Source organism: Pteropus alecto, unplaced genomic scaffold (assembly GCF_000325575.1).
Source record: "Pteropus alecto unplaced genomic scaffold, ASM32557v1 scaffold25, whole genome shotgun sequence".
Lineage (NCBI taxonomy): Eukaryota > Metazoa > Chordata > Mammalia > Chiroptera > Pteropodidae > Pteropus > Pteropus alecto.
The window spans coordinates 6,924,371-6,938,265 of NW_006441955.1; the positions used below are offsets into that span (position 1 = coordinate 6,924,371).

At 52.5% G+C, this 13,895-nt stretch overlaps 1 protein-coding gene across 1 annotated transcript; it reads left to right on the forward strand.

Moving 5' to 3' along the window:
* Positions 1-513: 513 nt before the first annotated feature.
* BSND (barttin CLCNK type accessory beta subunit) lies at positions 514-9,392 on the forward strand. The gene is made up of 4 exons (XM_006919247.1): positions 514-690; positions 5,909-6,005; positions 7,711-7,987; positions 8,981-9,392. The coding sequence occupies exons 1-4, from the start codon at positions 514-516 to the stop codon at positions 9,390-9,392; spliced, it is 963 nt and encodes a 320-aa protein (XP_006919309.1).
* The last annotated feature ends 4,503 nt before the right edge of the window (positions 9,393-13,895 follow it).

The window sequence follows — 13,895 nt, forward strand, 5'->3', positions numbered from 1 at the left end:
GACCTTGATGAGTCTAGAATGCTTCAGGATTTCAAAATGCCAGCCCATGGGAGCCTGGAATCCTCCAGTGGCATTCTGATGTGTTTTGGCTGCAACATTGTACCAGGCTTCCCATGGCTGGACGGTGTGGGTCTGCCTGTCCACCCAGCTCAGCCCCACACAGGCAAATGAGGTGATGTCAAAGGCTTGGCTGGGGCCCAGCCCCTGTAACCTCCCCCTCTCCTTCCTTTCTTCTCCCTCATTCAGAGTCACACACACACTCCAGCTGGGCCCAGTGGAAAGGTGAGAGGGAGAGAAGGTGGCTGGTGGGGGCAGAAGCCATCCAAGCGTGGCTCCTGCAGCCTGGTGAACCTGTGGGTCCAGGAGCTGCGGCTGGACCTGAGGGAGCCTTCTCTCCCTCTAACTTTAAGCTCGGATTTGCAGTGATCCCAGGTGGGAGGTGTGTGAGTGCCCACGCGGGTGGCAGGTGCCCCTTCGCGGGCAGGGCACGCACCGAGGCCTGGCTGAGTCGCCATGACGGATGAGAAGACCTTCCGCATCGGCTTCATTGTGCTGGGGTTCTTCCTGCTGGCCCTTGGCACATTCCTCATGAGCCATGACCGACCCCAGATCTACGGCACCTTCTATGCCATGGGCAGCGTCATGGTGATCGGGGGCATCATCTGGAGCATGTGCCAATGCTACCCCAAGGTAGGCAGTGGGGTGAGGTGGCGGGTTGGCTTGGGGCCAGGGTCTGGGGACGAGGGACCAGGAAGGCCAGTCTGTGCCTCTATTCTAGGCATAAGCTGCGCCTGCCCCATCCTTCAATCTCTTTTCATCCTCCCGATTTTCACTCCTCTTATCTTCTCTCCACTTTCCTGATCATCCATCCATCCATCCATCCATCCATCCATCCATCCACCTCTCTGTCCCTCCATCACTCCATCCATCCCTCTCTTCCTTATAAGGATTGATCAGAAGCCCCTGGTCTGGAGCCCTGAACTAGGCACAATGAGGGAGACAGAGTAAAACCCAACACATGATCTTTGTGTGCATAAACCAAAGTTAGTGAGTGCTTGCCACCTGCCAGGCACTCCTGCATTCATGGTGCAGCTCAGTCCTCATCCAGAGTTTTTGGTACCTCTGTAGTTCCATTTTATAGTGGAGAAGCTCAAGGCTAAGAAAGGTGAGGTCTCACAGCTCCTGAGTCAGAATTGGGATCAGAGCTCACATGTGTGTGACATAAGGCATAACTCTCCACCTCAGAGGGCTATCCCTGTGTCCCAGAGCTGCTGAGAGTTCTGGGTGGGTCAGGTATAATCTGATGGCATGCGTTAGTCAGTGATTGATCCTTCAGAGCTTCAATGTACTCCTAGCCTTGTGAGTGACTTAGTGATGAGAAGAGCACTGATTTGGGAGGTCTGAGTTCTAGCTCCTGCTCTGTCCCAAACTCTGTGTGATCTTTGCCTCTCTGACTCTCAGTTTCTTACATCTGCAAACTGGGGCCCCAAGTACCTATTTCTCCCAGCTCACAGTTATTATGAACAGAGATGGGATGTAGGAATGTTTTATAAACCGTTGAGTATTATATTTAGGTGAAGGGCTGCCACCCTTACTGTTATTGGTCCTTCCGGCAGCCCTGTGGAATGGGTGTGTCAGGAGCTGTGAGCATTTAGTGCCCAGAGAGGTTGCCTGGCTTTTCTACAGTCATACAGCTGATCAGACAGACCCAGGGAAACAGAAAGAGAAGCATGGATTTTAACTTGAGCTCTGCCTCTAACTTCTTGGGAGATTTAGGTCAAGCCCCTTCTCTCTCTGAGCCTCAGTTTCCTCATCTGTACGATGTAAGAGTCAGGAAAAGGGGTGGGAAAGGGGGTGCATCTGAGGATCTTCCTGATTGTGACATCCGCCCAGGCAGTCCCCACCACCTGCAACCCCTTCCTCACCTCCAGCCTGGGTGCTCTGCTGCGGGGGTGGTGTGGGGAGGGGGTCAGGAGAGAAGAGAGGAGGCTCCTGGGAACCTGGGCCCAGCTCTACCTAGCCCTGCCCCCTCCATGGGTCAACTTCGGGCTGTCAGAATGTGTGGTGCTAGGGCGGTCCTGGCTGGTTTGTAGTCATTTACCTAGCAGTTTACAGTCAACTCTCCTCTGTAAAATGCCCTGAGCAGAGGTCATAGAGAGAGGAGGGCCTTCAGGCGAGCCACTCACTTCATTATCCTCCTTTTCCCAGTGAAGGAGGCTGGACCAAGGGGGAAGGCAAAGGAACAGTGGGGGGCACAGAGGGGGGTGTCCTTCTTGCTCTCTTTCCTACCAAGAGCTGGTTCTGGCGAGGTGGGCAGAGTGACTGGGTGGCAGTGGGGGATGAGGGAGAGAGAGGAAGAGGGAATATTGCTGTGTATTAATGAGTAACTGTTGATAGATTCACGTGCTCCTGTGCTCTGGAGGCAGTATGGCAGGGTGGAAGCACGTTTTGGTGTCCAACAAGCCCAGATTCAAATCCCTCCTTGCTCTTGCCCCGTTTCTGTGTCCTTGGCAGAGGGAGTCGTCCCACGTCCTGAGCCTTGCGGCCGAGTGAGAGGAACCAGTGGGGTCTTGTGTCGGGGGGGACCCAGCATCATGCCTGGCACAGAGGTGTTTTGAAGGCATTATTCTCAGGACTAGTGTTTGTGGCATTGGGCGGCTTCTCTGTGTGTGTGCATGCAGGTGTGTGTGCAGGTGTGTGTGCAGGTGTGGGTACAGGTGTGGGTGTTACAGACGGCACACTAAGGGAGGGAGGGAAGTGTGTTCTAACCCAGGGAGGTGCGCTAGAAGGGGAGGACCCATCTCTCATACTGTTTCTTTGGTGTCCGGGCCATCCATGGGAGCCCTCAGCAAATGCTGTGCCCACCCCACTCCTCAGGATCCTCCCCTGCCTCTCAGTGCCTGGCAAATGGAAATTTCCTGGCTTGAAAGAAATATAAATATGAGGGACTAGAATCAATTAATTAAGATATAGGGGGTAAGAGTTGGCCAACACCAACTGAATTAAACTATCCTCATCTTTGAGGGGCTGGAGATCTTGCAGGGAAGACAATTTTCCGCCTGATGAGGAGGGAGTAGACTTTACAGAGAAGATGGGCTGAGTTTTGTGGGCCAAATAGAAGTTCACCAGACGGAGAAGTTAAGAAAGACATTCCAGGCAGAAAGAACAGCATGATCAAAGACACGAAGTAAAAGAGCAAGGCAGGGGGGTCAGCATGGTTGCTAGGGGTCAGAGGTGGAGAAGGAAGGTCAGAGAGAAAGAGTTAAGGGCTCAGCATCTCTGGGCCTGAGATGCCATGCTAGGGAATTTGCATCTTATCCTTTAGTTGATGGGACAAGAGAGAGACAAGATCAGCTTTGCAGTTCAAAGAAGTTATCAGGCTGACATCTGGGGGTGTCGGAAAGGGAAGGTTCAGAGTCCACCAGACCTGTAGGGGAGGCTCTTCCTTTGGTCCAGGTGAGAGATGATGGTTTCCCAGACTAAGGCGGAATTTAAACCCAAGACTGTAGGAACTGAGAAGACATTTCCAGTGTGTCAAACATACAATACCCGTTTGTGGCTGGACATGGCATTGCCACTTCCATCTACTTATCTCGCTGAAGATCTGAAGTAGACTTGGTCAGATCTGGTGGCCAGCTGGGCCTCAGGCTTGAGAGGGGAGGAGGAATTGGGGCAAGTCTAGTAGGTGGGGCAGTCAGGGCCGCTGCACCCATTAGCTAAGATTGGGGTGGGCGGCTGGGAGAAAGGGAAAGATTGGCAGGGAAAGCAGGGTCTCCCCCTGTCCAGCTTCTGCTTCGGCCCACAGGTCCCCCATTCCCCACTCCTGCCTGCTCAGCTGGAGCCCAGGATCAGGCCCCCGATTGGCAGCTAATGGCCCTTTCTTGTTCCTTCTGCTCTTTCTCTTTGGAGGGATTTGTCTAAATGCAAATCTGCCTGTGCACTCTCATACTGGGCACTCCTTCAGGGCTCCTGCTGCTTCTAGATAAAAGCTGAACCCCTTGCTGCTGTTCTGGGATTTTCATGTTCTGATCTCCCCTCCCCAGCTTCGACTCTGCCTGTCTCACTCTCTGAAAAGGACTTGTATTCTAAGGTGCTTCTCTGTCTTTCCTTCTCCTCCAGGCTTTTCACAATAGCAATGATGATGATGATGATGATGGTGGTGATGGTGATGGTGATGATGTTGATGGAGGTGATGATGGTGGTGGTGATAGTGACAATGGTGATGATGGTGAGGAGGAGGATGGTGACCAGGCCATGAGGTGATGAGGCAGAGGAAGGAACAAATTCTAGGAAGTACAAAACCAGCTGGCAAATACAGAGCATCCTTAGTGGGTGTGGAAGATACCCAGGCCCCTGCCTTAGGTCCGGATATTTGGGGGAAGCTTGCCCTCCTAGGGTTATTATTATTCCTTTATCCCCAGCAGAACGAAGCTTTTCTGGTGTAGACAAGTGTCTTTTACTTATCGCGTTCTCTGAAAAGGAGAAAAGGGACTGCTCTCTATGAACCTGGTATAATGTAGCAGGGTTTCATCAAATATTGATCAAACAAATTTTACTGGAAAAGACCATGACTCAGAGAAGGTAGCTTCATCTTCAGTAGCATCAAACTATAATTTACTGAGCAGCTACTATGTGTCAGGCACTGTGCTGGGGGATTCCTTAGATAGTATCTCATGGAATCCTCGCAGCAACTCCAGGAGATAGGCGTCGCTAGCAGTAATTTTTTTAACTTGTGGTAAAATACGCACAACATAAATTTTACCATCTTAACCATTTTTGAGGGTGCAGTTCAATAGTGTTAATCACATTCACATTGTTGTGCAACAGATCTCCAGAACTCTTTTCATCATGAAAAATGATGAAAAGTGAAACTCTGTACCCAGTGAACAATAACTCCTCATCCTGCTCCTTCCAGGATGTGGCAACCACCATTCTACTTTCCATCCCTACGAATTGGACTATTCTAGATGCCTCATACCAGTGGGATCATACAGGATTGGTCTTTTTGCGATTGGATTATTTCTTCACATTTTATCTGTGTTGTAGCCTGTGCCAGAACTTCATTCCTTTTGAAGGCTGGATAACATTCCCTTGCATGTATATGCTACATTTTTTTTAGCTGTTCATCTGTGTATGGACATTTAGTTCCTTCCACCTCTTGTCTACTGTGAACGATGCTGCAAACATCTCTTTGAGGCAAACTCATTTTGCACAGGAGCGCGGAGAGGCTCTGGGAGGGGAGATGACCTGCCTGAGGAAGCTTTCTCTCCCAATCTCCCAGACCGCAGAGGCAGGGCTCCTTCTGCCTCATCTCCCTGCTTTCCTTCATGATCCACCTCCCCTCCCCTTCCTTTATGTGCCCACGCCATGCGGCTGCACTTGCAGAGACTTCTTGGCCCCTGAAAGTTCGGAGATAGGGACTCGTGGGCAAATCCCGGCTATACACTTCTTGGTCCCCACCATAGCCTCTGTGCCAAGAAATGCATGACAATGACCTGCTTTCCACTCATTCACCAGATGTGGATGAAGTGCCTCCTCTGTGCCAGGCACATTCTGGGCACTGCCCGAGGACACAGGGAAAAGACAAGATGTGAGTTCCTCCAGGGTAAGGGTGTTTGTCTCACTGCCTGCTGCCTTCTAGGGCCTAGAAGAGTGCTTGGAACACAGCAGGTGCTCGATAAATGTTTATCAGGTGAACGTAGAGCCAGGTGGGAGCAGGAGCCCGGAGATCCACGTACCTACTGGTGCTGGGCCCTGAGCAGGCCCCTCTCCTGTCAGAAGGGGAGGCTCTCTCTGATCAGTCTCTTTCGCAGAGGTTGTGGAGAGTTTAGGCCTGTGCTCTGGGGCAGCAGCAGCCAAGCCTGTGTGCAGGCAGCCACAGAAAAGCTGTTGCCCCTGTGCCCTGCAGATCACCTTCATCCCCGCTGACTCTGACTTCCAAGGCATCCTGTCCCCAAGGAAGTCGCTGGGCTTGCTGGAGAGTGGGCTGATCGCTGAGAAGAGGTAGGTGCCTGGCTCTCCTGGGCTGGGAGGGGCTGGAGGGGAGGGGCGGTGAGCCTCTCAGTGGGGCGGTGAGCCAGTCTTCCCTCACAGAGGAGAGAGAGGGAGTGCGCTGGGAGGGGTGGACTTGGCTTCCCCACTTACTGAGAACATACTATGAGGAATCATGGATTGTTCTGAACTCTCGATTCTGTGAGATAGGCATTATTATGCCCATTTTACAGAGGAGGAAATTGAGACTCAGGGACTTCGTTCTGTCTTACCGTGAACTAATGGCAGACACGAAATCAAAAACAGGTTTGACCCTAAATCCCAAATGGTGATGGCCATGGCACAGACCTGGGGCTCTGCCACTTACCGGCTGTGTGACTTTGGGAAAGTGATGTACCTCTTTTTGTCCCCTCTGTAAAATGGGGATCTTAATGGTACCCTCCTCCTGGGGCTTCAGGGAGGGTTCAGTGAGATAATGTATGCCGAGCGCTAAGACCAGAACCTGGTGCTTAGTAGGCCCTCTGTAAGTGTTTGTCATCATTAGTAAGAAGAACTTCCTGTGTATCAGAGACCAAATTAGGCCTTTTGTACCCGTTGCCTCCTTCGGTCCTCATAGAAACCTTGTGAAGGAGTGGGGTATCCAGCCCTTTACACGGTTGTGGAAACTGAAGCTTAAGAAGTGCAGTCACGACCCCCAGATCTCACGGGGAGTCAATGACAGACCAGACCCGACCAGATCTGCCTTTGTCCCCGAAGGTGACAAGCCCTGGAGGCTTACCAGGACATGGCAGAGAGCACTCCATCCCTGGAGAGGAGGCGGAGACCAGCCGCACTCCTCCCTGCCCCCAGAGGCTGTGATTCCATGCTCAGAAGGCCAGGCCGCAGGTCCGGGGTCTGTGGCCAGGGCTCTGGAACTCTCTCTGCTTCGCTGGGGGAAGGAGGTGGTGATGGTATTTTCTGTTCTTGGCACGCAGAGTGACCAAATGTCCCAGGGGAATGAGGTGATAGAACGTGGGTGGAAGTGGGGGGCCAGACTCAGGACTAGTCACATGGGGAGAGCTGCTGAGACAGAGCCTGAGTCTGGGCTCTTCCTGGTTAGTCCCCAGCCCTGGGCAAGGGAACCTCACTTTCCAGAGGGACCACAGAGAGCAGTAGAAAATGTGATGTCTGGAGTCTCATTTCTGCCACCTTGTGTCAGAGTTACCTGGGCAAGTCAGCTAAAGCCTCTGTGCCTCAGTTTCCCCCAGTATTTCCCAGAGTTACGGTGAGGATTAGATGAGCTACCCGACGGAACCTGGTAGCACTCAGTAGCTACATGATTACCGCTGATATTTCTTCATCTGAAAAAAGGGAATGATCATTCTGCTCAAGGCGTTCAGAATAAATGGGACGATAAGCACAAAGCCTTTAGGCCTCCGTCTGGAACCCAGCAAACTCTTAGTCAATGTGACTGTTCTTCGTTTTGCAGTCAAGTTCTTGGGGTTAACTTTGGACACCCAGGGTGAAAGGAACACTGGGCTTAGCTCTGCCACTTACCTTACCTTGCTGGGCCTCAGACTCCTCATCTGTGAATTAGGTACAGTAACGACCCCCAAAGGCCTCTTTGAGATCAGGGGAGACCAAGTGGCTAGAGCAGGTGGACCAGGGAACAACACTGATGTCTGTTGAATGATTCTTTGCCCACCTGCTCATTCTCTCCTTTGCTGTCTGCCGTGCCTCCACCTAGCCCCCAGCCCCCCTATATCAGGCTGCGGGAGGAAGCCGCCTATGACCAGAGCCTGCCCGACTTTGGCCACATCCAGATGAAGGTCATGGGCTACGGCGAGGACCCCCACCCCCTGCTGGCCCCTGAGCTGGGACAGCAGCAGCCGGAAGCCAGTGATAGAGGAGAAAGTGGCCCTCATGACGCTCAGGCCTGGATGGAGGCTGCCGTGGTTGTCCACAGGGGCTCGGATGAGGATGAGGGAGAAAGAATCCCACCTCAGAGCAGGCCTGGGTGAGTGTGCAGAGCGCAGAAGTGGGGATGCTGCCCACTTCTGGGGTGAAGGAGGAGGGAGGCCACTGAGGGGTAGTTTGGTTCATTTGGGAGTAGAGAGGGCAGTAGGGGTGGGGACACCCTGAGAGGAAGCAGGCGTAGCAGACACATGAGTCTGGTCTTAGTCAGATGGGCCTGGGTTCAAATCCCAGCAGCTCTGGCAAGTTTCTCACCCCCCTGAGCCTCAGTTTCCCCACAATCCTCCGAGGATTGCTGTGAAGACTGCGACAGTGCATGAAATGTCAGGCATATATCATAGGCCTCTGTGCTGTCTGAATGCTTGTCACGAGTAGCCAGGGACAGAGAGCCAAAGGACCTGAGTTCGGATCCATCCGGACTGCCACAGATATGCTCTATGACTTTAAGCAGGTCACTCACCACCCCACCCCACTCCATCCCGGTTGTTTATGGACTGGGTTCCTCATTCATCTATTTACTCAGCCATCCTACCACCATTACTGGGGACCTACTCCCTGCCAGGCCTTAAGGACTCACACCTTGCAAGAACTCCCAATCCAACGGGGAGGCAGATGAAGGAACAGAAAGTGACACCTAGTGTGATGGGGGCTGATGGCCGAGAGGAGACCCCTGAGTGATTGGAGAAGCAGAGGAGTGACCTGGTTTGGATAATAACATGATAATAGCCCATTTCTTGAGCTGCTACTATGTGCCAGGCATTGTGCAAAGTGCTTTGCACACATGGACATGATAATAGCCCATTTCTTGAGCTGCTGTGCCAGGCATTGTGCAAAGTGCTTTGCACACATGATCTGCCGTAAACCTCAGAGACACCAGAGGAGTGAATACTGTTATTTTCCCCTACCTTACAGGGGAGGAAACCAAGGCCTAGACAGGTGAATTCACCTCCCCTGGCTTTGCAGCTAGAGGCTGAGGTTTGGACTCAGCCAGTCTGACTTAGAGTTACCCTTGCCCTCTCTGGCTTTGCCCCTACAGACCCCCAGCCTGTCCCCACGGTCCTGCACCCTTGGCTTCCTTCCAAGATGACCTGGACGTGGATTCCAGTGAGGGCGACATCCCCAACCCGTCTCCATGTGAGGCGGAAGAGCCTGGTCCTCAGCCACGGGAGCCCTGGGCCGGCAGGTGCTGGCTGGACCGCTTCCACGACTTTGCTCTGATAGATGACCCCACATTGGAGGACATGCCTCCAGAGGGGCAGTTGCGAGACACAGCCCTGCCTGGCTATTGGCAGCCGTCCCCGAGGACAAAAGAGGAGGAGGCAGCTTCGGACACAGGCGCCAAGGGGCCAGAGCAGGAGGAGGAAGATTTTTACTATGGGCTGCCGGACAGCCCTGGGGACCCTCTTCCAGACAAGGAACTGGGCTTTGAGCCCAACACCCAGGGCTGACGTGAAACTTTCCCGGGCACTAGCCTGGCATGGCTAGCGCTGTGTGACCTCACCAGGCCTCAATCTCCCTATCTGCAATATGGGGTTGCATGGTGGTTCAAAGAAACAGTGTATCCTGGAGCACGTGGAGAACTGTAAAGAAACACACAGGGAGGGCATGATTACTTTCGAAGGACCATCACTTATCCCAATTGTTATTTTTTGGGGGGTAAAGTTTTGAAGGTAAAATGTGATTTGTGGAGAAGATTTGCAGCAGCTGGGTCTCTCAAAGGCCTTTTTTTCCTCCCCTCCAAGTTGGCCTCTGAACAGGAGCGCTCCTTGGTGCTATGCCTGGGTCCCTGATCCTCTGTGGAGGCCTCTCAGGGTTCCTGTTCCTGTCGAGTCTTGTAGTCCACCTGGTAGCTGGCGTGATCCGTCTTCACCCAGAGCTAACACATTCTCCTGCTCACATCCCTCCTGTGGCTCCCATCACTCCAGGACCCAAAGCCTTCCATGACTGACCTCTGCTGATCTCCTTTCGCCCTGGTTAGCCCCTCTGCTCCTCGGTCCCCAGGCCATGCCCCACCACGCACACTCATCCTGCTGCCCCGTGCCCTTCCCACAGTCTCCTCTGCCAGGAAGCTCCCTTGTCTGCCTGGCAAACATATGCTCACCCTTCAAACTCTTAAACAGATAGCCCTTCTCTAAAAGCCTTTCCTGATACTGCCTCCTGGAATAAGTTGGTCCTGGCTCCTCGGTGCCATCTGTAGGTTTGTACACTTAACACTTGGGCATAACTGTCTGCTCAAGGCTGGAACTCTTGCTTTACTCACCTCGGTATCTCCTGTGGCCAGAGTCAGAGGTTATTGAAGGTGTGTGGACTGACCAGAACCCAGGAAATTTTTGCAGATAACGTTCCCCTCTCCCATTTCCCTAAACCTTAGGCTCCTAGTCGCTTTGATCTCTGGCATTCAAAACTCGAAATGGCCTGCATAGGAGTCACAAAGCCAAGAGAAGAGCCCTCAGAGTAACTCCCATTTCTGCAGCATACATCTGCATTGGGTTAAGATTGTGGGTGAAATGAAGCTTCCTGGCTTAATGCAATTTGATTGAAGTGGCATTTACTGAGCATCTACCATGTGCCAGACACGAAGCCAGGATCTTTAGGGGGAAAGAGACATAAACTGATAACAACTCTTGCCTTCAAAGGGCTCACAGTTTAGTGAGCTTGTTTTTTTTTTAAGTTAGGGACAGAGTGAAGAGCAGGAGCTGAGGTGGGAGCAGAGAAGTAAAAAATCGGCACACCAGAGGCAGCAGAGTGACAACCACGCAATCATCTGGGGCCAGTGCAAATAGCTTGGCCATTTTCAGCAGGCCCCGAAGATACCACTGTATTGTAGCATCACAGAATAATGCTTGTAGTATGCCGATCTCTGCCAAGTCCCTCTGTGTCCCAGGACAGGCACGGTGGCAGTTTCAGAGGAAGGGGCAGTGGCACTACCTCAGTCAGGTCCACACACTCAGAGGTTGCACTCTGGGCCATCTGGAAAGGCGGGGGCCGTCACCTAGGCTGGGCTTCTGGGTCAAGGCCAGGGGACTCGGAAGTGGGAAAGGGATGTCCCCTATGCTGGGTCAGAGGGTACACCCCCAGAACACATTCCACCTCCAGTGTGAAAGCCTCAGTAGTGAAAAGCATCATTGGGCACGTCCCCTGCGCCATAACATGTCCACTCATAGCCCCGAGTTATTAGACCGGGTGAAGTGTAGTATGTCTCTGCATTCTGTTTACAAAGGCAGGGAGAAGCGGGACCTGCATCAGAAACAGCAACAGGAGGAATGGCTGAAATAAAAGAGTTTTCAACGTTTCAAGGGGCCACCTTTATTCACCTACAAATTCTTTTATGTAAAACCACCTGCTCCCTCTCTGGGCTGGAAAAATGAGGCATCGTGCCTGGCGGGCACCACGGGCACCCTCTAGAAAGTGAACGCCAAACACCGTGGTGCGACCACGTGGGACAGCCGTGTGGTATGTGCCTGAATCACAATGGTAGGGCATTCCCTGGATCTTACCAGAGAACCAAGAGCCTGGCTGCCAGGCCCACCAGCAGATTGAGGCCTACCCAGGAAGTTGCACCAAGGGCTCGGGGCCATGGAGAGAGATGGCGAGACTCGGGCTTTGGCTGCAGTTCCGGCTCCTCCACCATCTTACTGTGTGACGGGGAGACCACACACCCACTCTGCTCAGGACAGTCCTGATTTATGCATACTTAGTAGTGCATCCTTTCATTCTCAGAGGTATCCCATTTAAATGGTAAATTATATATTCACCCTACTCTGTGACCTTGAGTCTGGTTGCCTCTGTGGACCTCAGTTTCCTCATGTGCAAAGGAAGATAATGGATGCCGGTCTTTGACCTTTGCAGGGGTTAGGTGGCGGGGGTATTTGATAGATTCATCTGCCAGTGCCTGCAGGAGACCACCAGGAGCTCATCTGTAGCTAATAGTTGGGTTTATTACTCATCGCAATGAGGGGAACAGACCCCATGGGTACAGTGCGGTGCTCTGTGTAGTAGGGTGTGAGAAAGGACTTATGGGATTTGAGCTTGTGTGAGGTGATTTGGGGGAGGACCTAAGGAAGTGGGGCTCTGCTCTGTTGGGAAGCAAGGTTAATTCTATAATAGGTCATCTCAATCAATCTGATCTAGAAGGAGGAAAGCTGAATGAAGCTGTAATTGGCAGAGAAGCAGCAGTCACCCTCCAGCCAGGAGAAAGGCATGTTTGGTTATTGTTGTGGCCGTGACAATAGTCATATTTTGCCTTTTCTTGGCCACGGCCTTGTCTTGAGCCATCACGGACACAGAGTGGCCTTGTTGGGTGCCGATGCTCAGTGAACTTGATCATGTTCAACACGACACCAAAGCCTAGGTGTGAGGGTCACCTGCCCTCTGGTTTCACTCTGGTCTCACCGTTTAGTGGGTCCTCCTCGAGGCCTGACAGTGACTGTGGGGAAGGAGTGGGGAGTAAAATGCTGTGGATTTCATTTGAAAAGAAGGGCCTGTAGCTTTTTAAAAGTTTGAACAGCATGGGGCAAGGGGTTCTTATTCCATTCAGCTCTGAACGTCCCCAGCTCTGTGATCTGCCTTGCGAGGTTATTACACATGAAACCCCACTAGCCCCTTTCCTTGGCCTGCCACCTTTCAGTCTCCTCTGAGAACACAGGCCTCTGGGATGGCCCCTCTCGTTGGCTCATTAACCAGGAAGGTGTGAGGTCTTCTTGCAGGTCTCCAGAGCAGGTGGAGTGCTGCAGGGCCTGGAGGAGCAGCCTTGGCAAACCCTAAGATTTCAGCTGTCGGCCCCAGGCTCCAGGTTTGTGTACCATGGCAAAAATTCCTGCTCTTTTCACCCTCCTGTCAGGTCAGAGGGAGTTGGGAAGTTTCCACTCTCTGGGTGAAAAAGGCCCTGGAGGGATGGAGAGATGGTTCCCGCCCTAAACTGGGAAAGAGAGTGTCCTGGAGGCAGGGAGCTCTGGCCCCACTGGCTGCTTGCCATGACCTTGGGCATGCTGCAGCCCTCCTGGGCTCGGTCTTTGGACTCTATACAACTAAGTGGAGGTGGACAAGATTGCACTTTTACTCCCAGTCCGTAAGCACTGTGCCAGGTGCCCTCATGCCTATTACCCCATCTGGTCCTCGCAACGGCCCTGGGGACAGATCCGTCGACCCTACATTGCAAACATTTGTTCTGAATCCCAGAGTCTGAAGTCAGAAAGACCTGGGTTTGTACTCAGCCTCAACCAGTACCTTGCTGTGTGACCTTGGATAAGTCACTGCCCCACCCACATCCACATTTATACAGTGGGGAAGATAATACCTAGCTTTCAGGCTGTCGTGAGGGAGAACTAATGGGTATACTGCCTCCTGCACATTGTAGGTGGTCAAACAGAGTCAGTCTCCTACCTTTCCTCTCCAGGTCTCAGTTTTCTCATCTGCACAGTGGGGATCAATTCCGTCCTGCTTATGAATTGATAGTAAGTGAGTGGATTCATCAGAGAGAAGATGTGTGTGAGAGCTCTTTGCAAAGGGTACAGAAAGTCTACAGCGTGCCAGGTACCAAGGGGCAGGTCAGCTGATAGCCAGTGACTAGGAGCTAAGGCAGAGATAAAGTACCTCCCGCAGGACGGGGAGGAGAGAGCAGAGTGCTGAGTAAGAGGCAGCATCTCAGGAGCAAGGAGGAGAAGCAGGATCCTTTGTGCCCGGTGACACAGACAGCAGACAGAGTTACTGAGCATCTGCTGGGTAGTGGGTATTCCACATGTATTAGCCTGCTGAATTTAATCCTCCCATCACCCCTGAAAGAGAGCTATTCCAGGGGCAGAGCTGGGGTTCAAACACAGTTCCTCCGAGCCTGTGCTCTTTCCACTCTGCCACCTGCTGCACACATGGAACAAGACGCAGTGATGCACTGACTATGTTATGCTCACCTGATCTCATTTCATCCTCAAAACCTGAATGATTGTTGTGTTGTC

What these genes read in the sequence shown, in the direction of transcription:
- BSND (XM_006919247.1), top strand. Translation starts at nt 514, where the DNA reads ATGACGGATGAGAAGACCTTCCGCATCGGCTTCATTGTGCTGGGGTTC. An exon ending in GCTGATCGCTGAGAAGAGGT is followed by an intron (nt 6,006 to 7,710) that starts AGGTGCCTGGCT and finishes CTGCCGTGCCTC; the next exon opens with CACCTAGCCCCCAGCCCCCC. An exon ending in CCACCTCAGAGCAGGCCTGG is followed by an intron (nt 7,988 to 8,980) that starts GTGAGTGTGCAG and finishes TTGCCCCTACAG; the next exon opens with ACCCCCAGCCTGTCCCCACG.